General features: G+C 38.9%; 1 protein-coding gene across 10 annotated transcripts in view; it reads left to right on the top strand.

Annotated features, from left to right (window-relative positions):
- The window catches only part of ARFIP1 (ARF interacting protein 1), a 42,393-nt gene that overhangs the window by 2,266 nt on the left and 14,858 nt on the right, over positions 1–25,269 (top strand). Inside the window, exons 2-6 of one of the 10 annotated variants that reach the window (XM_082759846.1) lie at positions 2,512–2,591; positions 6,516–6,617; positions 16,290–16,398; positions 19,135–19,230; positions 20,710–20,819. In XM_082759846.1, coding sequence (XP_082615972.1) covers positions 2,512–2,591; positions 6,516–6,617; positions 16,290–16,398; positions 19,135–19,230; positions 20,710–20,819 — 497 coding nt within the window. Of the gene's footprint in view, positions 1–2,511; positions 2,683–6,515; positions 6,618–16,289; positions 16,405–19,134; positions 19,231–20,709; positions 20,820–25,269 lie in introns of those variants that run through there. The other 9 variants (XM_082759844.1, XM_082759847.1, XM_082759839.1 and 6 more) reach the window with 9 other exon arrangements.

Here is a 25,269-nt window from a genome sequence, read left to right as displayed (position 1 = left end):
GCTAAAGATGGCTGGCTTAGGATGCTCTTGGTGGTCACTAGGAAACCTTCCATCGGCGTGAAGAAGAGGAGGTTATTTTCTACGTTTGGTTTGGACAGGCTCATTAATTGAATTCAAAGTAGATTATTTGCTTCTTGCAAAGCAGGGGGCTTGTTTCTCATGATTTTTTGACACAAACATTTAAAATTTCAACCTGTTTCATCTGTGTAGTCCTGGAATGCAGTGGGTATTGGGAATATTGGGGTTTTAAACTTTCTTTTCCCTACTGTTCTGCTTCCCTGTGAGTATTTGCAGAACAGCTCTCAGCATTTGGCTGCTTTTACAGCAGGGATGAGGTGAGGAACTCGATGCCACTTGCAGCATCATTTGGATGTGACTGGAATCTCACAGGGATGAGTATCGTGGTTCTGTGATGTGGTCAGCTCATCAGAGGGGTTCAGAGTGGTTCTGGGCATGCTTAAATGCTTCAGCTGCTTCCCTGACTAGATGGTCGTATTTGGGCAAAACAGAAAGCTGTGAATATGCATTAACTGCAGGGCAGGGAAGGAACCATGCAGGCAGATCGGATGGCTGCTTCAGAGCGTGTTCCTGTCTGCTGAGACCAAGTCTGGCACACCTGATGGTTAAGTGGTCCCAGTTCTTGTTCCTGCCTTAGCAGTGGGATAGAGGTTGCTTTCTGGGCTCCTTTGGCTGTGGTAGTAAGGGACTTTCCCACCAAGCATCCAGTGCAATTAAAGCTTTGGTGAAGACGTGTAAAATAAAGGGCCAAAGTACCCCAGTGAGAATTGGGAATCGGTGCCTGGAAACCAGTGCTTCTGGACAGTGGGGTTGCAGGTGATGGCGAAGGATGTTGTGGTATGCTAAAGAGTCATCTGCAGAGCTGTGGTGCACGTGTTCATCTTGCTTTCAAGAAAACAACATGATATAAGCAGCTCCGTGTGTGTGTGGGGGGGGGTATAACAGCAAATGTCATGGAAATTTTCCGAATTATTTTTGTTTTTACACAGTATCTCTACATGGGTTTGTGAGATCGTACATGTGCCTCTATATTACATTATTAAGAATTCTTGAGTTGATCAGAAAAACATTTTTGTGCTGCTTCTAGCATTTAATAGTTTTAAATAGCACTGTGATGGTATGTGAGGCTTTATGTGAGGTAAAACTCTTGGATCCCTGAAACTGAGGTACAGATTGTCGCAGCCAAGGCTGCGCTGAAGGATGAACTCAGCTTGCTGTTTAGCCAGCAAGGTGAAGAAATGACACTTATTCTGGTCCTTAATGGAAATTGTATATCTACTCAGAAGGCAGCTGTTAGACATGAAGATGTTTGGTTGTTTTCAGCTGGAAGCAAGGGTCTGGAGAGGGCTGCGTGGGGAAGCAGCGGTTCTGCTATGTGGTCCTTCACATGAATTAAAAGAAAAAGGCATAATCTGCCAATCAGTTTGAAAAGAATTTAGTATTAGTGGGTAGGAGGAAAATCCCCATGTCACTCAGTGATAGCCCTGAAGGAATTGCCATCTTTCCTGAGGAGTTCTCTAATTTTATGCCTTGGCTTCTACGCTGCAAGTAACAGGTTATCCCATGTAACGTGAGCTAGATGGTTCTGTTTCTCAGCCTTTGTGTCCTTGTTTTAGTTCCCCTGTCATGCGAGCTGCTTACCTTATTAATTATTTGCTTTGTTTAGAATGCTTTATACCGTGGGAAATTGAAATGCAATTTAGGTGGTGATTGCTTTTTTTCAAATCTCCGATGTGACTGCGTCTGTATACAGTGGGGCAAGGCTAACGAACTCCAGTCAGGTATGATTATGCTCAGTGCTGACAGTCTGTTTAATTTTTAATGACTGCTGTTTCCTCCTTGCAAACCCCTGGGTGAGTTGCAGTATCACCTGTACTTACCAGCTGTTTGAAGTCAATTCAGGTTGCGTGCCTAATACAGCTTAAGTAAGGAAAGCAGCTGGCTTTCACGATCACTCAAATCACAATTTCTTGCACATGTTCCATGTTAGTGACTGTCTTTGCCTCTATAGGTGAGATGTTTATTATTTTTTTAACCATCTGTTGAAATAATGAAATGGACAGACTTCCGTTCCTGGTTGGGCATAACAGACTGAACAGCTTGCTGGGATCCAGTGAATTAGTATCAATATGAACTCGTATAACGTGGGTAAACCTGATTTCTGAACAGAATCCTGTCCTTTGCAGTGGTAGGGTGTAACTGTTGTGTTGGTGCTGCAGAACCTTGTTTGGCTGCCCAGGTTTGATGTCGCAAGCTGAGCGTTCTGTGCAGGGAAGGTTGTTCTGCCAACAGGAGCTTCTGCTAGGCTGGATTCCTAGTCCTCATTTCAGAGAGCTAAATCCTGGTCCTCATCACAACAGGGAGGTTTCTCTTTGCTTTAACAGATTTTTTTTTAAATAATCTTTTTCTGAACCTCTGCTTGAACTTCTGCAAGGTGCAGCATCCAGCTCCTCTCACGCCAATTAATGCATGCCAACCCTATTTTGTTTTCAGGTATGTCAGAACACAGGAATGAATCCGCAACACTTGATGAATTTCCCCCAGCTGGAGAAGAGGTGCAGTCTGACTCCGAGGTGATTGGGTGGTAGCCGTATTTGTGTGAGATCAGCCAATCCCAGCGAGGTTTCAGACTGACAAAAAGGATGATTCACATAGCACAGGGAAGTTGTTTTGGGGGTAGGAGTTTATGCATATTGTCTGGAGTTGGGTGGGTTTGGTTTTGGGACATTTAAGAACAATCCAGTTCATGAGAAATGAGTACCTGAACCAGTAGTCCGCTGCTGGGTGTTTGCTTTGTGAGCCGAACAGATTTGGGCAGGGCAGAGTCAGGCGTGTACAGCAGGAGGAAAGGATTGGTGCTTGGAAGGTAGCAATTCTTGTGCAGCCTGACTATAACAAGGCATGGTGCATCAGTCTTTTTTGTTGGCTTTTGGGGTGGTTAGTTTGTGTTCTTGGGCGCAGCTACAGCTTGCATCTTCAGAAGTCTGATCGTCCTAAAATTATGAAGGAACTGTGAAGGTTCCCACTAACAGCTAGCCACTCAGAGAAATGTTTCTTCGAGTGCTCTAGAGTGAAAAAGACAAATACTTGTTTTCTGTGCTGTTTATTTCATTCATTCCTTTACTAATCACTTTCATTTCAATTTCAAATTCGGGAACTTGGATTTCCTTTACTCTTCATGCATATGATAGGTTTTCTTCTGCGGATGCAGTTTCATTGTGTGCTCAATTTAAATGAGCTGTGGGCTGTGCTTGCTGAAGGGACGCCCTGTTCAGCAATCATCCTCCTTGCTTTAACAGAAACACCGTTAGATTTAATAGGTTAGTTTTCCCTCAGAGCAGTAAGCGTACAGTGAGTGAAGTTGCAGGAAGCTGCTTTCAGAAGCAAAGAGCTTCTGGTTTTGGCAATAGCCTACACTTGTAATCAGCATTTTGAAATACTGCACTACTGAGACTTACCTGGTGCTGTGGCCAAAAGCAGTTCTTAACTCCCAATACTTTCTTATTCCATCGTCACCCCCTCTAGTTGGTAGGTAGGAATGCTGGAGCAGTGTGATGAACTGTTGTGGAGAACTGATTGCGTAGAAATACTCCCCATCCCCTTTTTGGGCATAGGTCACTTCCTTTTAACCTGCGTTGTTCCTGCAGTTCTGTTTGCTGTGCAAATACGCGTGTGCTGGCCCAGGGAAGAGGTGGGGGAATAGGCAACATTGATCTTGAGGGAAAGAGGTAGGGGTGAAGGGCAGAAAAAAGGGCAAGGATTTGCTGTTTGTGACAGCAGTGCTAGCTTTGACTGATAAAAATACAGGCTGTAGTTTCTTGTTGAGATGAGCTAACAGTTCATCCTACTTCCTTTTTGATGCTGCTCACTTTGTGTCTCTAGTGTTGTCTGACTTAATTGTAAACTAATTCAACTTACTGAAACTGCAGAAAGGTCTTCCTGCAGGGTTAGTGAGTGGGGTCTGGTCACCGTGCAGTCCAGTGAGCGGCTGGCCTGTGGGGCGGGGAGGTGTGACCCTGTGGCTCATGGCAGGGACCGGGGAGGGGGAGTAGTGAAACTTCCTCCTTTCAGCAACCAAGGACGGTGTTTTCGTTCAGACGTGTCAGGAAGCTGAAGTTAGAAAGTTATTTTTTGCTTTTCTCTGAACGTGACGCCAAGGTTTGCCTCAAGTGGAAATATCTATAAACATCTGAGCTGCTTCTAGGCCTTCCTGGGTTTCATAAATTGCCCAGAGAAGCTGGTGAATGTTGTTTTTTTAATGTAAGCATTGACATAGAGGTGTGTATGCATGAGCCTGTATGTCTGTGAATAATTGCCATGGTTGAAAACTGGTCTCTGCAGAGAACTTGGTCTGCTAGGCTGATGTGACCATGCAACGTGAGTTGTTCCTTCCTAGGGCTGAAAGAAGGCACTCACTGAATGCTAATGGGAGCAGCCGATAGGGCAAGGTAGGGTCTTGTAAAGTCACTTTTCCTTGAGTGCGTAGCACGCTGACTTTTCCTGACATGATTTTGAACTCTGTGTTTTTAGAACTTCTAAAATATTTTGACTTGTTTTTTGTTTTGTTTTTTTTTTTTCAGAAGCTGTGCCTGAATATTTTGCTTCTCATTTTATGTTTAATAAAGCAGTTTTTGAAAGAGTAGGTTTCAATTCAGTGTTTCTAACTTAGTCTTGATTTTCAAAAAGGAAGGTGCATCACCTCAGAGTTAATTTTTGTGGGATATATTCAAAGACTGGTGTTCTTATGTGTGTGGTTCTCATAGGCTGGCTTGCCCTTGGCCTTTTTCTTTTTCTTCTCTGTGTAGAAGGTAACATTTACTCAGAACTAGACGGACTTGGGTCTCCTTGCCATTTTCTTTGTGTTGTTGTTCTATGCTGCAAAATTCAAGAAGCTTATTACAAATTTCAGAAATGTAAATCAGGTTTTAAAGCTACCAAATGATGTATGAATAGTGAGCTGTGCTTCAAAAGATAAAATGAGGTGAAATCTCTGTAAATTGCAGTCTTTGGAAGAAGATACATGTATGTTAACATGGCTTTGAAAGCTATTTAGAATTAGAGGAGGATGTGTGTTGGAGCCTGTAGACAGTGCCTAGTTAGAAGAAAGCTTGGGAGGCCTCAGAGCATAATGAGCAGGTGTTATGTGTTGAACTCCCAAAATCTGCACGTAAATCAAGAGAGGATAGGAGGGAGTAAGGGGAATACTAGCAGTGGGCTGTGACAGAGGGTGTTGCCAATGAAGAACGATGCAGGTGATCCTGAGGAAGTCGTTACATGGAGATGTCCTGTAAAAGCTTCATGTGCTCTTGGAGCAGCTGCTGGTACTTCAGCCTGATGGGCCTGGGTCTGTTCCTGAGCCTCTGACTGGAAAGCAGCTGGCTCAGTTTGATGGCTTCTGAGCTCTAAGTGAAGAAAGAAATCATGCTCACATACGTGTTGATGGTGTGCCTTTTCTTCGGAGTCTGGCAAAGGTGCACGAGCATGTTTGAAGGCTTCAGACAACTTTCACATGAGTAGTTGAACAAACACTGGCTTGGATATGTTCTGATTATTTTTGTCCTGTTTACACTTCAGTTAACTAATGAAGCTGTCCTGAAGAGTTAAGGGTAGCTTTTTGAGAGAGCCAACTTCCGTATTTCTTGGGGAACGGTACATTTAGGCAGCCGTGGCTTGATAAATTTTTAGCATCTCTGCCTTCATTTTGAGAATGATAGGGTGCTGCTGCTTGCTTTTCAGGTGCTTGTACGTGGGGTCCATCTCCTCTGAGAATCTCTTCTAGGTTTTACCATTGATCATTCATTGAAAGCAGTGGTTACACAACTGCTTCTGCTGTCCATGAAACAGCAACATCTCAAAACTAACTCTGAATCTTGAATTGCGTTGATGCTTTTAAGTTCTTGTTTCCACATTTCGCTTGAGGTTTTATGCTGTTGTTTGAGTCAGAGCTGAATACCAACAGTTCAGTCAGAAGGTGGCACTATATTATGGTAAAATAAAAAGCAAGTTAAACAGTTTTAAAGCTCGGAATCATCACTTTTTTGGTAATATGTGATTAAACTTGTTGCTCTTTTCTTATATTTCTTGTTTTTCATTAGCGAGTACAATTTGCTTTAGCAAACAACAAACTTGACCTTTGTTGTAATTTGAGATGCATTAACTACTCCAAGGATCAAGTACATGTATGTATATAGAAAATACTTGAGCTTGGCCCCATGTCTAATTTTTCTGGCACCCCTCTGCCATATGATACATCAGTTAACTTTGGTTGTTTCTTTTCTTCAATCTTGAAGCTTTTAGTTACTTCTGAGATGCGCTAGCTTATTAATGTGTCAGGGTACATGATGAAATGCATCTTTGCAGACCAAGTATATCAGAATATTACCAAAAAGGAGTTTGAAATAAAATCGGCTATTAGAAGACTTAAAACATTAAATATATCAATACAGATCACTTCTTGTAAATTTAAGACAAATACTAACCTGTTTCTTGTACAATAGGGAGGTGCAATGGCTCAAGAGTCTCCCAAAAATTCAGCAGCAGAAATTCCTGTGACTAGCAATGGACAGCTGGAAGATTCCCATGAGCACAGCTTTAATAGGGTAAGAATTGTCTTTGGTGTATAACAATGTACTGTTACCAGAAATGCTGAAGTTACAATGCAACACAGAGGACTTCAGTCAAGATAGCTCTGTAAAGCTTTTGGAAGTTTAGATTGTTAAATATGTTAATCTTGTTTGCAAGAATAGCGAGGAAATTCTGCATAAGGGTACGTACAAATCACACTACACAATCTTGTTTTCTGATGGATCTCAAATTTTACAGTACACTTTATTAAATGCTCTAGCAGACTACAGTTGGCTCTTGCTAAAATTGTTTAAGTAGTTTGCTATACCTTACTGATTCTAATAATTAAGCTGCAGTTTTAAATTCATTTAGTGTGTATGTATGTGACACATGTGATGTACATATACTGTACTGTAAATGGTGACAATAAGCTTGGAGACATAAACATGATAGAGTTTATGTAAGCTGTAGGTCTCTGGTTACAACTGTTGATGTAAGGTTTTTATTTTCTCTTATTTTAAGAGGAAAAAGAAATTCTTGGGGTACTTAGATTACTTGTACTCTTTCTTTCTATTTAACCTAGTTCTAAACAAACTGGAGGATTGATTTACAGGGATTGCCTGACAGCCTGCCAGAACAAAAGGAAAATATTTTGGTAAAATAAGCATATGCCTAATTCTGGCTGTCTTCTGATTTTAGCTTCAGTGGAAAACCTCTTTTGAAACTGATAAATTATTGTTAAAGTTGACTGGGGAAAAAATGAAGCAGAGATTACACATTGCAATAGCTTTTTTTTTTTTCTTTCTTAATATAGAAAAGGGTATATTAGCAATAGCAGTCTTTTCTTAGTTTGAAATCTGGCTCTGTAATGCACAATTGCATGTATACACTTCAATATTATTAACTCTAACCTTGAGCGACCTGATTTTTAATCGCACAATTTTATTCATTAAACAGGAAAATAAGCACTTTTAAAATATGAGAATTACCAGCTCCTGTGAATTCAGGCAACCAAGTCCTAAACTAATATACATGAAAAAGTATTGAGTAGTCTAAGGCAAGCTACTTCTAATGCGCCTGGAAGTAAAGATGGTCGCATTCTGATTTGAAGCTGTAAACACGGCAGAAGTAACTTTTCTTGTACTGAAGCTAAAAGAGTACTACTGTATGAGCTGTATCAGAATGCAATGTGTTTGTAGCATTTTGAAAAGAAGCTATACTTCCATAAAGATCTGTCTGTGGTTCTTTTTTTATCCTTGCTTTACTTTATTATCATTTCTTCTTGTCTTTGACTGTCCAGCAGAGGGTACTATGGTACAGTTTATGGAATTTGGGATTGGTTTTCTTTATTCTTACTTTGCTTTACGGTTGGAGTTACGAAAATGAGCTAATTATTCACACCTACTTGATATCTGACAAGATTTAGATTTTAAGGAAGCTTTGACAGTTCCATGGTGACTTGCAATGCAGAATTATTTCTAAAAGAAATACTGAGCTGAACATCGATGTTTTGTTCTGTCCTATTAAAATGCTGATTATTGGGTGGTAGGAAACAATTCTGCAAGTTTAAAAACAAATTACACATATACCATGAATATATTTCCTGGTTATTGGTAAAATAAGTGTAGGCATAATTTTGACTTCAGTCTGGCTTTAGCTTTAATGGGGAAGATCTTCTGAAGCTAGTAAATGACAAACCATGAAGCAGATACTGCACATTGCAATAGTTTTTTCTATAAAAGGTCTATTAGTAGAGGATTTTTTTCTAAATATTAATAGTGTAATATATGGTTACATATTATACTAATTTATTATTGTAAATAAAATATACATACAGCAAAGTTTAATAGATAGTTAAAAAAAAAAATCCTTGAAACAACATCCATTTGACTTCAATTGTGGTGTAGTTGTATAATGAGCGTGACTGTAAAAAGGTATAAAACTTCATGAGATGTTATTACATCCATGTTGGAGCTCCATATTAAAAATACTGCACTTGGTACTATTTTTTTTTTCTAATTCTGCTGAAAGAGTTGTTTTTTGGTTTTGGGGTTGTTTTCCAAACCAACCCTGCCCCCTACCCCCCAAATGTATGGCAGTAAGGGATGGCACGTGATTGCTAAGATTTGTTGCTCAACCAAAATCTACCAGTAACATAATGTAAATCCTAGTTTTAACTTCACTTCATTACACATCATCCAAGTTTTGATAAAGATATGTTTATATCTAAATGGGACAACTGAAATCTACCTTTAAGTGACAGTAAATTTGGTTTCAGCTGGAAATTGAGAAGCAAATTTACTATTTTTAAGGCTGATGACCTTGATGCTGCTGTGACTCGACTGCTGCTTCAGAGGTATCTTTCTTTGGCCTAAGAATTGCTTCTTCACTCTAGTGTGTTCAATACTTCTTCGGTAGTTACAGTAAATGGAAATTGCACTTAGTGACTGGGTCAGAGCCCTTGTTTATTCAAAGTATAACTACCATGTTCTGTGGAAAATTGAGATGTTAAATAAGTATTTGTCTGTGGCCAAATATAAAATTTGAGGTAGGTTTTTGCTGGCATGCTACATGCTTTTGTGGCTTGAAGTTTACTCTTTTAAAACTTCCACTAAACCCCAAAATGGGTCAAATGCTTGCATAAATTGCAGAAAATTTATACTTTGCAAACGTAGTTGTATTTACTGCTGTAATTTCTTTCACAGTAATTATTCTGGGATCAGTGAAGATGAATTTTTTTGAACTGCCTTGTACAGGTTAAGACGTGCATGTGTGACCTAAACTCAGAATATGTGATAACCAGGGCTGCTTATAAACAAAACAAAGAAAACAATCTTCTTGGAATTAACATCTAGATCTGTTTACTAATCTGTTAGTCTCAAATTCTAATATTAAGCTTCTATTTATCTTTGTGTTTGTTATTTCTAATGCTTAATGCTCTCCTCTTTCTTTTTTTTCGTGCCAATATTTTCAGTAATTTTTTTGTTCTAACCTAAAGCGATACACATTGCACCGCAGAACTTATGTGCCAAGTTCTCAGGGGTCTTTTTTTCCTATCAACTTATGGAAATGACAAGCTAAGCACTGTTTTTTAGGAGGGCGCTTAAGTAATGGCTTGTTGCTCCTTTCTGAAGTTGCACTGTTACCACAGTGTTCAGTAAGAATTTTTGACCACACTGGAGTTCAGTCCAATCAAACTCCAATCTACATTTCAATTACAGCTTGCCGGATGGCTGGGGAGTAAGGTTACTTTAGTTTCTTTTTTTTTTTTTTACTTGCTGTAATCAGGGAGCTGTTCGTCTAGACATTGTACAATTCAGATGTAAATGGAAAAAAATGTGACTTACCCTGTGTTTTTATTTGCTCTTCTACTGTTATTTTGCCACAAGTACTTTAGCAGCTTTGATTGCATGGTTTTGGTAGACTGAGTAAATATGTAGTTAGGGTCTTCAGGGTTCTTTAGTTACAAAACTAAGCTTTAGTCTAGACTCGCAGCCTTAGCACTCTGATCAGACCTCATCCATAAGTTGCACAGACACGAAATTTTTCACTGAGTGTGGTGTTTGTATGTACTCAAGCGTGGCAAGTATTTCATTTTGCAAGACAATATTGTACAAATGTATTTACCTGGAAGTGGCAAGCAGCGTTGCTCATTGTTTGAAGGAAAATGCATTTAGCTGTGCAGAACATCAGACAGAATGGATTGCCATAACCTAATTGCAGGAGAAGCATATTGGTTCCAGCCTTGTGGACATAGGCTAGAGCACTGCTTGATGGATCTTCAGTAAATTGTTGGTTCCCTATGTCTAAGAAAAAAGATTCAAAAGAATATTTATGAGGTAACTTAAGTGTTTGCTTAGCTGTAAAGTTTCATTCAGAAATATGCTGGGACATACTCAGTCTCTCGTTTGTAATAATAAGAGATGCCTAAGGAATTCTGACAAGTTTTGTCCTGTCTGTATGGTAGATGGAATTTTTTTTTTTTAACTAATAAAGCCTGTGGCTTCAATCATCATTGGATGAAATGTCTAATGTCGCCTTATTACAGGAAACCTTGATGCAGTGCTTTCAGCTCTCCAAGCTCTGTTGAAACTCAGTTATGCTTTAAAGACTTGATGTTTAGAAGAGTTTGCCAATGTTTGGATGTTTGTTACTCTATGCTAATAATAGAGGACTTCAGCAATTACTAAGGAAACATATTTTTCTTACTGCTTTGTACAAGAAGACTGAAACAGAAAACCTTGTTGGTTATTATTTTATACTGGTTTATTTCACTTATCCCTGACTTAGAGAGGATTTTTACAGGGGATTTTGCTCCCACAGTTTTCTTCCCATGCTATTATCATTTTGATTAGAATAGTGGTTGCTTTAATGTCCCTGAAGGGTTGTGGAGCTGAGGACTGTGCAGAGGAGTGTATTATATGGCTCCTTATTGAAAAAAGGCATAATGTGGAAGCTGCACAGGAATAATTAAAATAGTTTTTAAAAATGTTCGTGTCTGTGAAGGCATTCAGGCAGTTGTAAGCTACTTGTTATGTTGAAACTATTGTTCCAAATCTGTGTTGAGTTCTTAACAGTCTGCATCTCCAAAATTCGTGTTCCAATTGTTTCCTTTCATTTTCAGTATAGATTCCTTTCTGCCTCTTTTTGCACTCCTGTGGGGACAAAAACGTTATTAAATATTGTATGTAATACTAGTAATAAGCTCTTGTCTTTGCCTTTCCAAAACTCCCCCAGTCTCATCACTCAAGTTCTCCCTGAAACATCTGAGTTCCTGTTTCTTAGATTTTGCTGTGTTAACTGGCATAGCTAGACCTTAATTTGGGCAATTATATTTTAATTACTGTAGATTGATTTAAAACTTCTTTCTGCACATCAACTGTAGAAAACTGTTTTTATGAGATGAAACAAAGAGCAGTCTGCCTGTTTGCCAAGTGGTCTGCTTCATGCGATCTTGAAGAGTGAAAATTATGGATGTGAACGATGAGAGTAGAAGGGAAACTGATGTAAAAGCAGATTTTTAGTACGACATTAGGTAAATCTGAAGGTGTGGAGTAACAAGAAAGGATCTTCTGTGTAAAGAGCAACATGTTGGGGAATATAAGAGATGTGTCAGTCCATTTGCTGCTTCACCATAGAGCAAAGCTTTAAGCATAGAAATAAATGAGAGCTGGAATTTATCCTGAAGTGAGGATCTGGCGGATTATTTCATGGAAGGTGAGAGTTAAGTCATGTAGTAGGGCAAGGAGAAGAGAAAAATGCAGGATGAGGAGCTCCACTAACATATTACATAGAGCAAGAAGTGGAAGTTCAGAGCCTTATATCTTACTGAATAGATGTTAGATCTACTCATTAAAGAGTACTTTAATCTTTAAAATGTTAAACTGAACTTTACAAGAAGGCATGTTACAATTTTCTTCCCAGATGTAAGTTGAATAGTTTGTTAACAATGTTATCCGTCATTTAAAAAATGTGTATGTTGCTTCTAGTTTTAGTTGCTCAACTTTTAACAGACTCACTCCATGAGTTAGCTAGTGACATGTTGTTTTTTAAAGAGATTTTTTGAAAGTAGTAAAGGCAACTAAACCCATATCTTTTAAAAGTGTTTAGTAGTAGCAAATGATGATACTTGGTGATACGTTAATAATGGACTGACACTGTGAAATCAGTACAGCCTTGTTTGCTGTAGGTGCTCCATGACTTCTACCTGTAGGAGAGACAACAGTTTTGATATTTTCCCTCTTCATTTCAGATGAGTATAGGGAGCATGGATAGGAATTATCTTTTTGAAAACAGCCTTGTAACTCAGCCAAAATTCCTTCATGTACACCCATTCTGCATGACTTCTTTGCTGTATCTACCATGTCAACAGGATTGGTACATCAAAAATTCATACTGGTTCATCTACATGACCTGTATAATTAACTGATGATTACCCCTGTTGGAGGCACTTAAATAAGGTTAACCTTACTAAAATATCTCTAGCTTAATACAATGATTTAAACTGAAAATGGAATTCAAGCAAAGGTTGGCTAATGTAGTTTGAATGCTCTCTACTATGTAGGTTTGCACTGATTTGACTAGGCCAAATTAAACTGGTGCAGCTGTCTTGTGTACCTGTACTTCATGCTTTTAGTTCTTTGCACCTTTATCATCCTAGATGGCAGAGATTGGAATAGGCAAGTTGACATTTTCACTTCATGGGAATATTCTAAATTGCAGTTCTTACAGCTCTAGTCTTGGGTCTCAGTCAAGTTACAGTGTTAAAGTACTTTGAGATGGTAACTGCATAAACCAATGCTATGCTTTTAAGCATCATACAATTGAAAATAATGAATGAAGCATCTCTTTTTATGGTGATGATGTTACAGAGTTAAACTTTTGAGATGTGTCGGTGATTCTGGAATTCTAATGACATGACTACGAAGAAGATGGGAAATCACAAATTTGAAAGCAGCTCTTGGGATCATCAAAATATTCCCACTAGTTAGAAGACCAATAACTGGTCAAAATATAATTACTGTCGTCTTGTAGGAGAATCTGACTTCACTTCCTGTTAAAACATGGGAAGTGTTGATGGGAACAAAAAAGAAAGCGATTTACATAACTTCCTTACCATTCAAAAATCTCCAATTACTGTCACAGCTTCTTGTAAACATGTAGTTTTGTGCGTGTCATCTTTGCCTTACTCTAAGGCTGTTTCTAAATCGTCCCTTGTAAGTTATCAAAGTGATAAATTGCTTCGTCAGAATGATCACAGATTTTTGGCTAGCCTTTTTTTAATGCATGTAAAGTAGCACTACCATTTGCAAGAATGACGTGTTAAAATCTCAAGTTTGCATACAGAAACATGTCTCCACTGAACAGTAGCTTGCATGTTTATATACAATATAGAGGTGGTGGATTGATGATCACTGACTTTTTGATGACAATTCTCATCATGTATAAATGTCTGTCTTCAGGAAGGTATATTTCAGCTAGTTAGTAAGAGTATTAAAAACAGGCATGAATGCAGCTCTTTACACTGAACTTCACCCTTTTTTTTGCCATTAAAAGGAAAGATACCTTTGAATAAATGTTTGTGCCTGTCTGTGTAGTTACATATGTCTACAAAAATACTATGTATATACCCAATTGTAGATTTGAATATATTTTCTTGACCTGAATATCATATTTTTTTGTTTTGGAGAAGGGTGTGTTATAATAATGTAAGTGATTTATTTACCTGTAGTTTGTTCAGCCTGTGTTTAGCTTCAAATTAGAGTTAAGTTGAATGTATAAAAGCAGTACAGTTGCTTAAGTTTAGATATGAACTTTTCTATTTGCAAAATAGATGTTCTGCATTTTAACGCAAAATACAGATGATTGCTTAGATTCCTGTTTCAAACATGCTTAAGCAAGTTAGCTGTCTACATTTCTTTGGCTTCATATTTAAATATTTCTGAAAACTATACAACGTGCCAGGGTGCCCTTGGGGAAAATGTTTGATGCCGTGTCATTTTTGTTAAATTGGTGCATCTTCTCCTCTGCCATCCAGTTACCCTTTTGCAAGCTTTTCTGCTTTTTCATCTCCTACTGACTTGCTTCAGAGTTAAATGGACTCTGTCTGCCAGCTACACTAAGTTGAGAAGCAAAAGCCTCCCATCCCACCACTAACTACAAGTACTTAAATGGAAGTACCAGAATTAAGTTGTGAAGGCTGGAAGCAGTACGTATCAGATGGTGTGGTATGCTTTATTTGTGAGGTCAGGTTCTGTGTGTGACTACTGTAGTTCATACTACTTATTTTTTCCATTTTTCTTTTTGGTATAATGCTTCAAATACACAAATATAGCATAATGTATTAATAAATAGCTGGTTTGTATGAGTGAAAGTACAGCTACAGGAATTGGTTACTCCGATTGCAGTAGTATCCTGTGTTCTCCACATCAACAGGATTTCTGTGATGTTGGAGTTCATGTTTGTAGCTTTTCCTTTTTCCCTCCTCTCAGGAGTTTGTCTTAAACTGAAGACAACTGACTAAGTCTGTGGGGACGTGATGCAAAGCCACTTGGGGATGTTCTGAACCTCTGGGCAGTGTCATTCTTAGGCACTAGCTCGCTTCTGGGTTGTGGACTGGATGGCTGCAGTATTATGCATGGATTGGATTGTAAAGGTTTTACTTTGTATGTGATGCTTTTAATTACATCAGAAATAGTTTGTGTCCCTGTCCAGACAGAGGCATTTCAAAGCTATGTATAGTTTTTCTGTGCATATTTCACTATTGCTCCTCTGTAGTATTACCTTTTCTTGCCTCTGTATAGAAGCAGAGGGCATGTAAAACAGTACTCGACTCCATAAAATGCCAGTTTTCCAATTTCGTAATGCTTAGTTTTTTGTGAGGGTGACAGAGCGCTGGAACAGGTTGTCCAGAGGGGTTGTAGAGTCTCCTTCCCTGGGTATATTCAAAACCCGCCTGGGTGTGATCCAGTGCAGTGTGCTCCAGGCGACCCTGCTCGGCCAGGGTGTGGGACTAGACGACCTCCAGAGGTCCCTTCGGACCTCAACTGTTCTGCGATTCCCTGATTTGTTTTGGGTTCCACAACATAAGAAACATGTTACGGCCCTTGGAAATGTCCAGAGGAGGGCAACCAAGCAGGTGAAGGGGCTGGAAGGCATGTCCTGTGGGGAGAGGCTGAGGATGCCTGGGTTGTCTCACCTGGAGAGCAGGAGGCCGAGAGGTGGACTCCCTGTACTCTGCAGCTCCCTGGGCAGGGGAGGTGGGGACGGAGGTGCTGGTCTCTGCTCCCTGGTCACAAAGGAATGGGACAAAGTTGTGACGGGGAGGTTCAGACTGGACATTAGGAAACATTTCTTTACCTTGAGGGTGGCCAAACACTGGAACAGGCTTCCTAGAGAGGTGGTTGATGCCCCGTGCCTGTCAGTGTTTGAGAGGTGTCTGGATAATGCCCTCAATAGCATACTTCAACATCTGGTTAGCCCTGAAGTGGTCAGGCAGGTAGGCTGGAGGATTTTGCAGGCTTCTTGCTCCCTGAAGGGATCACTTGTGACACTGAGTAGGTGCTCGGGGGAAACTCTTGAAGTGGATGTTTTTACAGTGTCAGATTGTGTAGAGACTTCACGTACTGTTCATAGAGTTAATGGATGCTGCAAATTTTAAAGATATTTCTTGCCTGGAGTGAAATAGTGTTTCATCTTTAACATTGTGATAGTTGCTGCCATGTTTCCTGCTTGTAAAATGTTGTCTGCCCTTAGTGTGAGATCATTGTGCACTCCGATCTGCCTTTAGCTGAAGGCATGAGTACGTGGCTCTGGGTGCTTGGACCAGCTTCGGACCCCTTGACGTGGTGATGGGGGACACGCTTCTGGGAACTGCTGCTGTAAGAGGTGGCATTCTTGTTGTGCCTCCCTTTTAAACCTGAACAGCTCTGTGGGTTTTGTAACTTTTTCTTTCCTCGGAAATGGCAGAAGGGAAACATAGAATTAACACACCAATATATTTAACTAAATACACAAGCTATACTTGGTGCTTCTTGTTCCTTTGTTTTATTTGTGCATCACAATAGAGTGCTGTGACACCAGAGAAGACATTCCAGGCTAGAGGCAAAACTGTCTGTCTGAGAGCTGCTGAGATTACATTATAATACCTTGGAGTCACTTTTATGTTTTTTTAACATCAATTTTCCATTTTATTCAAATATTTTAAGGACTTGAAACGTTCATTACCAGTTGGACTTGGACTCTCTGAAACCAAAATAACATCTCATGGCTTTGACAGCACCAAAGAGGGAGTCGTTGAGGCAGGACCATTTCCAGGTAAAGGTAAATTGCTTTTTTTAACCTCAATTTTTCTATTTAAAGTCTTGAGGCATATTTTTAATATGGTCAGAAATAATAATGTTCTGTAGCTGCTTGGAGCATTTGGGTGTAGATATATTGATTGATGTACGTTTGTGACAACCTGCGGTGTTAAAATAGAGCTACATGCTGCACTGTTATAATCTGTCACAGAGCTCATGCAAGCTGAGGGGAAAATTGGCCTGCAGTTATAGGAAGTATTTCACTTGAAAACTTTGTAACTGTGTCAAACTGAAAGGTATAACACTTACATTGCATTGAAAGTCTGTTAAAATGTGGATAAATACATTGCAAGTGTTGTTCCAATGTGAAATGTAACATATTTATGTCTGGATACACAGTTCACTTAGCGGAAACAGACAAACTAGTGAAATTCTTCTTTGCTCTTGAGACATCTCTCCTTTTTTGTTATAATGCATACTTTATTTTAATGTATTGTCAGGAGCAATAACGCTTTGGATCTTTTTTTCCAAGTATTACATAATGAAAAAGTTTCCTCATATCTTCTAAACACAGAGTCACCGTTGTTTATAGCAGGAGGATTTTAGTTAATAATTTATTCTCAATACTAGTCTTAATATGTTTAAAAGAGTATAAACTGGTATTAAACAGTGAGAAACAGTGGTAAACAAACCAGTAATGTCAGTGTTTCCCATCTGTCTAAAAACAGTCATACAACGATATAGTATGTGAAAGGGATATTTTAATGAATTATGTAGCTTAGACGATGTCTAAATTTGAAAGGTTGGAAGTGATCTCAAATGAGCAGCTGTGAAAATAAGTCTCTTTGTAGTCGTAGATTTAATTTACATTTTGCTTCATTTCCTGTTTTGTGAAATGTGCTTATGAAAACAGTGATTTACATGCTGTACTTTACATATATTACTAAGTGAATGCTGTGGTTTCTTTAAGGCTGGAATTAGCAAAATATCTAGGTAAAAACTGAGCAGATGGCAAACTGCTCATCATCCTTGCCTTTTTGTATTCTGTTTGCAGCATAACTGTTGCAGCTGTTACGTGCCGTAGTCTATAAGGAAAACGGTGTCTAAGATGCATTTCAAGCTATGCTAATATGTTTGAAATCTAAATGTTCTGCAGTAAGTTTTGTATACAAATTATGAGCTTTGAACGTGTTTTTAACACTTCAGATACAACAGCTTTCTTCCAAGGATATTTTTTTTCAGGTTTTTCCAGATGTTCATACAGAAATGGTAGAAGTGGTAGTGGTAGAGGCTTAGGCTCTTGATAAAACTGGAGAGAAAAATAGAAATGATAACCGTGTTTTTAAATGTTCTTTATTCCCTTTGTGTCCTTATTCAGGCTTCCTTTTTGAATGCAAAATAAGTGATGCTGGAGGAGCAGAGCTTTTAGGATTTATGGGAGGAGGGGGGATGGCAAAACATGCATAAGGCTGCATTAATACTATTGAGTGCTAGGATTTTCTTCATTATTATTATTTAACCACTTGTCTTAGCTCACTTGCTGAACTGATTTGGTCTTTAGGACTTCAGTAGGATCTTGCAATCAAACTTTTATGCCTAGATAAATCTACTTGCAGCCCATATGTGATGTACCACCACAGAAGATCACAGCAAATGAGATACCTTTCAATCTTTTAATGTCTGTGTGATATTAAAGTGTTTTATTGTTGTATTTGTATACCCCTTGTTGCTAGTAGGATTCCAGAATATATTTAAAAGGCAAAACGTGTTTGTTGATTTGGTTAATTCAACTGATATTTTTGGTGTTACTGATAAGTTTTAGCCCAAACTATGAAGCCTGGGCTTTTTTTAATTCCTTTACCCCCATCTTGCAATGGGCACACTGTCAGCCCGATGAAGTATCTCAGAATCTCTCAGCAGAAGCAATGAAAGCTCCCCCCCAATATGCTGATGACTCATTACTGCAGAGAAAAAGCTAACTTGCTTTTTTTTTTTTTTTTTTAAGTCCTGAAAATTCTGTAAGATTGTCACTTTGCATTTGTCATATGGAACAGTTGCAAAGCACTGAAAAACATAATCCTAAAACCGTTTAGGGAGCGCACACAGTACAGATCACTGAAAGGTATGTCTTGTCCAAAAGATACCAAGCTAGTGCTGTAAAACCTTTCTCTTGAGAAGGAAGTTACACACCTTAACAGCTAATGGCTCCTATGATCTTTTTAGGACAGGTTATTGCTGAGGTGTTTTTTTTGTCATAGATTTAGGCACAGATGGTAATCAAGTTTAATTGAAATTGGTCCAGATTTTCAGAGCCTGCTTCATTCCTTAATGCCATGAATATCATTCAGCATCAGTGCGGAGTAAAATCTACCTAACCCCAAACCAGTGGTTTCAACTGCAGCAGCCGCGTGTTCTAACAGTGTCTCCTGGAACCTTCTGTTGGCAGTGTAAACTTCACTGGTGAACCTGTCAGTTCTATTTTGACTATTCTTTAAGAAGAAAGCAAAGTTTGGCATCATGACTTAGGAAAAAAAAGATTAAATCACAAAAACTTGGAGTAGTTCATATGAACATCTGCACCTTTTCAAAAGTGTTTCCACCGGAGATTCCAGTAACTTTCCTGTGAATACTTCTACTTAGTGTGTTGCTGAAACAAATACTTCTTTGCTTTGAAAACATGTCTGTGTAAAAGTGCGTATAGGCTCCGAAGGGAAGATGGTGGATTTTCATGTTAAATGTGTCCACTTTTCAGGTTCCTCAGCATCACCCAAACCATCTGTTATATCTCCTAGCAGTGCAGCAGCTAGCAGACTGGCTGGACAAGGTTGTGATTTAATTATTCCCACAGGTATCATAGCACTGAACGGATAACGCCCTTGTGTCTGCTGACGCTGTACTAACTCCTCCATGTCTCTAATAATTTGACTTACTGTTATTTAGAAATGCAATTTCTGGGGTCTTTTGGTGGTTCTCATTTCTGGATTTTAACGGCTGACAAAATATCCTTTACTTTCCTTTCTGTATGCTGCTTTTTGCTCTATAATGCGAAAAACAATTAATTACCGAATCTTCATACTAACGAACAGTAGCAAAATGTGAGTAACCAGGATCTTTTATTTAGGTTAAAGCTGAAACTTTGGGCTTTCTTTTTGCCAAAATGTTCACATGTTCCAGTAGGATTGAGTATGAGGTGGCAATTAGGAATTCATAACACCCAAACTAGGCTTTGCCACTTGACTCATTTTGTGCCTATGGGCAAATTACTTAACATCTTTGTCTGTTTCCTTCTATGTAAAAGGAGAGAACTTATTCAGTTACCTCATAAGGGTGTTGAGAGGATTAATTACTTAATGTTTGCACAGCATTTTGAAGACGTAAAGGACAGTGGTGCTTGATGCTAAAGGAGTATCTTGAGGCATCTGGATAGACTCTTTTTCCAAGCTCTTACTTACGCAAATAACCTAGCAGGGCTAAGGTGATTCTAAGTAGCATTCAGGATTATTCGAATGATATAGAAGCAGCAATAGTCAAAACTGCACATGAATAAATAAATAAAGTTGCTTAAATTGGTAGAGCTTTGCAGTTCTTACTGTTTAGGACACCATAATGAGTTTTTCCAAATTAAAACTTAGAATCTGTGATATCCCGTACTAGTTTGAGAATGCTCAGTATTCAACCATGAATATGTGCCAACTGGCTGTAGATATTTTGATGTGTTGCTTGCAGTTGTATCTTCATTGCTCTTTTACCCTGGCTGTTTGTAGAGTTGTTACTAAACCAAGAGCTAAAAAGCTGAGATATATTTAAAGAGTGATTCTTTTTGTGGCTGAAAATGTCTTTTAGAAAGGCTAACATTCATTGGAGGAGAAGTCTGTCTGTTTGGAGATTTCTTTACTGGTTTTACTGGATGTACTCTGTTACAGCAGTTGTTATATGTCAATCGTTTCCATTGAGTGATCTGCAGGGTGTAAACCAACTTTTAGACTGGCTAAATCCAAGATGATGATCAACTACTGGAATTTTAAATCACAGATTAAGTAATAAATGTGTATCTAAAGCTACTGTAAGGTTGGTTAGCGAAATTCCTTGCATTCGGGTAAGCTTTGTTCAGCCTATTGCTACGTAAAATTACTGATATTATATATATGCTTCCTATCAGTTATAAAATAGCTTCTGAATCGATTTTGAAAATTTGCCTGTTCATTAAAGCTGTTACTCTTACCTTATTCTGCTTTTGCATGTGCAATTGCAGAAATCTTCCTTACTCGCTGTAGATCCCTTAAACAAAACAAAAAGGCCTTAAAGACTTGCTTTGTTTCTGATACAGGGGGCAGAGCTCAGCAGAAGAGTGGACCTGTTGTGTTAGCAGATGAAGTAAAGAATCCAGCAATGGAGAAATTGGAATTGGTGAGAAAGTGGAGCCTAAACACCTACAAGGTACGCAGTCCTACATTTGTGTGTGCATATATATTCTAGAAATGAGTTTGTGACTAGATCAGATTAAAGCTTTCGAAGTATTGCGCTGCGGTATGAGAGGAAGTAATCTGTTGTTTCAGTAAGCATAAGCAAGAATGTGTGTGGAAGGCTTAGTTTTCTTCCAGGTGTAACCTTTGTAAGCCTTTTTAAATCCATGGTGTTAAGTGGGAAATTTTTTAAAGGCATTGATTTAACAAGGAGAAAATGTTATGTCTCAGTCCCCTTCAGAAGAACACACAGGCTTCAACTCTTGAGTCTTTTTGCTGAGCTGATAACAGATACAATAGAATTTTAGCTGATAGGCCCACCTACAAGTTCCAAACTTGTTAACTGCTGTTCTGATGTTTTTGTTACGTCTTGGCTGATTTTTTTCTTAGTGTTGGAATTGTTGCTTTCAACTCATATATGTTATTTTCCAATGGCAATTTTTTGAGATCAACTGGTAATTGATGAAATTAAGGTAATAACAAAAGAAAAAGAAAAGGTTCTTAAAGCGCCAATTTGCCAGCTGTGACTCTCATTAAAAAGCCACAAAGTAAGGAACGAGTGTCATGGAATATATTTTAATCAGGAGCTTTAAACAAAGACTGGTTTTGAAAAACAGCTTTCCATTAAAACTCAAATGGCAGAGGTGTGGACAGGTAGGGGTGTGCATCAGTAGGACCTGCATCAAACCATAAAGCAATGAGGAATTTGTTTTAAATTTTTTTCCCGTGTAAAACAGAGGTCTGAAACCCTCCAGTATTCTCGAATCCAGGTAAGGGCATTCGCCCAAGTAAGGATGGGAACCAAGGGGGTAGAGACATTCTACCCACTAGAAAATGTTTGTGCTGGTCTTTGTGTTAGAATCAGAAGTTTGATCCATTTTTTTTTGTCTAACTAAATTGCTTTTAGAATTTCTACTTTTCATGTAACCTAAATTTTGTGGCAACTGCAGGAGTCTGTCAGCCATTCTTGCAGCCTGCTGTGGTCCAGTCAGAGTACATGCTAATTAGCTGAAGTTGTTCTCTAAAATTCTATGTCCATTTAAGAAACACTGACTCTTGAGACTTAATCTGCTATACCACAAATTTAAATCACAAATAAATAAGAGGACATGATCTTACTCTCTCTTTCTGGTGCTTTGATTTTAAAAGAACAAAATCAAGAAAACCCTATATCACAATTGCAGAAGGATTATAAACCTTTTTATGCACACCAATAACCAGAGGATTAGTGAAAAGTGCTGGAATGGTGTTCTCAGATCCCTCTTTAGAAAATTATTTCTTTGGCAGTCTATTTTGCTATGTCTTGGTTTAAAAAAAAAAATGTATATACATGTATTTCTTGGTTTAAACCTCTCCCTCCCTGAAACCTAGGATTTCATCAGTTGTGGAATAGCAAAGACTAGCACTTCCAGAAAATCAAATGAATCTGTCTTCTTGGAATCTGGAGACTTGAGGTTGTCTCTCAAATATGCCTGAGGAGGTGAATCAATTAAGATGGGACTCCTGAAACATCGTGACTTTTATTTTAGAGCTGTCTTAGATCGTATGACTTTATCTGATTAGGGGTAGCATTATATAAATGTCCCTGGAGATGCCACTTTAAAATACTTTCTATACAGTCTATACAAAAAAAAAAAAAAATCATGTGTCATTTGTTAGGGACAGTATTTCAATTTGTGGACATAGTGGCATTGGTTTCTTTTCAGGAAGGTCATGGGAAGAAACCTCCTCTTTATCTTGTAATAGCTAACTGATTATATGTTAGATGTGGAAATAAAGGGCAGCAATAAATGGTTAGGGAAGTTGGCAGTTGAACCCCTCGGAGCTGAAACGATGTCATTCTACGTACTAGGCATTAATCTGCAAGTGGAGTTAGTGGTGAAGCTGTTACCAAGTTATTTAGGGAACTGGCAGGAATAGTATCCCAGCACTGTGTCAGGGATTATGAGATGGAAATTACTGGATTCTGGGGACCGAATTTAGAAGAAATTTTTTCTGTGTGCTGGCACGCGGTCTTTTTAAGGCCTCTTTTGGCCACTGAGGGTCAGGGTGCTGAGTGAGGGGAAATTCAGTGTATCCCAGTAAGGCCTCACATCCTGAAATGTATGCAGGGACTTTGTGTGGGCATTTATATGAAGAAAGTGACTATTGGATCAATACAACTTTTCAAATCACTAGTTGCTTTTTTTAAACTTCAGAAAAGTTATTTTTTAAGCTTTGACTTTACAGACTTCAACAGTTGACGCATGAGTCACACAACTCCTGTGTTACGGCTGCAGTGCCTTGATAGAATGTATATCAACAATGAGATGTAGTAGATCAGTCTTTAGGCCTTCCTTTTTCTGCAGGCTACTTGCCGGGAACCACTTCGAATTAAGAAATGTGTAACTGGAACTAAAATTCTGAAGCTTTGTGAAGTCAGTTGGTTTTCTTTTGTAAATCTTCCTCATTGATCAAATGTGTGAAATCTTCAGGAAGATAGATCGTCAGTGTCTAAATGATGATTTCTTTAAAGTGTGCTCCAGAGACCTTCCACCTTTTTCCTAGCGTCTTCAGCATCTGTCACTTTGTTTTTCGCTTTCCATTCCAGTTGTCCTCTTTGTCAGCCAGCTCTTACTTGCAGATACCACTCCTTAGCAACTTTCTCTGTTACGTCCAGAGATCATACCCATCTGTGAAGTGATGATTAAGTATGCCTGTATGTATTTTGTATACCCTGTTTTTTGTCCCCTATGCGTTTCTGTGAATGGGACACATTTGCTTTTGTTATCTCCTGCTTCTGTGTCTGTTTAAGCAACTGTTTACCATTGATAATTACAGGGGGTTGATGTTGCTCTTCTGCCTAAGCTAATCATGAATTTTCATAGACCACTTAACCTTCTCCCCAAACTCATGATGTAATAAGATTATTCTGTTGCTTTTGCAACTAGTGGCCCTCTTCATTCCCTCCAGCCTTCTGTTCCTTAGTAATCATGAGTTAGCCTCAAAAGTTGTTCTCTTTTCTTCTCCCATGATCTAATGGCCAGAGCATTTTTTGTTCTTTCCCTTCCCCAGACTCCCCCTTTGGATGACAGAGGTTTTTTCATTCTAGTAGTAAGACAGACCCAAGGAATTTGTGACTCTTCTTTGCTTTCAACGATTCTAATAAAGCAGCTTATCTTCTTGTTTTTCATCACAGAATGAATCATAGAATGGTTTGGGTTGGAAGGGACCTTGCAGATCATTGAGTTCCAAATTCCCCTGGGCAGGGAAACCTCCCACCAGACCAGGTTGCTCAAAGCCCCATCTAACCTGGCCTCGAGCACCTCCAGGGATGGGGCAGCCACAGTCTCTCTGGGGAGCCTGTGCCAGTGCCTCACCACCCTCATAGTAGAGAATTTCTTCCAAATACCTAATCTAAATCTCCCTTCTTTCAGTGTCTATTTCCTCTTGTCCTATCACAAAATGCTCTGGCAAAGAGTCCCCCTCCACCTTTCCTGTAGGCTTCCTGTAGGTACTGGAAGGCCACAATGAGGTCTTCTTGGAGCCTTATCTTCTCAAGACTGAAAAACCCCAATGTCCTCAGCCTGTCTTCACAGGAGAGGTGCTCAAGCACTTTGGTCATCTTTGTGGCCCTCTGGACCTGCTCTAACAGGTCTGTATCTGTCTTAGGTTGGGGGCCTCAGAGCTGAGCAGTGCTCCAGGTGGGCTCTCAAGAGAGCAGACTAGAGGGGGAGAATCACCTCCCTTGACCTGCTGGTCACACTTCTTTTAATGCAGTCTGGGTTACAACAGCTTAAACTTTGAGGAAAAAACACTGTATCTGTTTCACAAGCCTCTACTGGGCTACTAGTAGAACTTGTATTTCTGAGACGTTTCCCTTAAATCTATTTCTGTTGTTTTTTGCTTTGAGAATTATTTTTCTTAAAATTTGTCTTTTCACTTCTTGAGAAGTGTGGTATTATTATGCAGGAAAATGTTCTTTATAGGTTTCTTTTTAAAACAATGCCAAACCATTTGCGTGTGGAATATTCTCTCTGTTTGCTAGTGAGAAAACAGAGCAACCTGTCTTTATACTAGTTCAGTTAGAACCAGAGTAAATGAAAATAGTAGGTAGGTGCATCCCCTTTGTTACTCTTGTTCAGTGTTCAGCTTCAACTACATCTCACTTTAATGAAGCATACGGAATAAGTATTTCAAGTGACTCATTTCTCATTTTCTCATTTGCCAGTACTGTTTTCTTCATGTATTTTGTCGTAACTTCTGAGGCAAGTACTCCTTGGGTGAAAGTAACTTCTTCCTGTGTGAAAATTTTTTTGCTTCCAAAAATTTTAACTTTCATGACGTTTCCTTTCATTTCAATAGGTATGTGTCTGAGCATTTTCTTGGAAAATAGCCAGCATTTCTCCTTTAATTCCATGCTTGCTTTTATGTCTTGTCAAATG

The sequence above is a fragment of the Aythya marila genome, assembly GCF_965140915.1.
Source record: "Aythya marila genome assembly, chromosome: 4".
NCBI classification, from domain to species: Eukaryota; Metazoa; Chordata; class Aves; order Anseriformes; family Anatidae; genus Aythya; species Aythya marila.
Note: the sequence above shows the minus strand (reverse complement) of the source record. Positions and strands in the feature narration are given on the sequence as shown.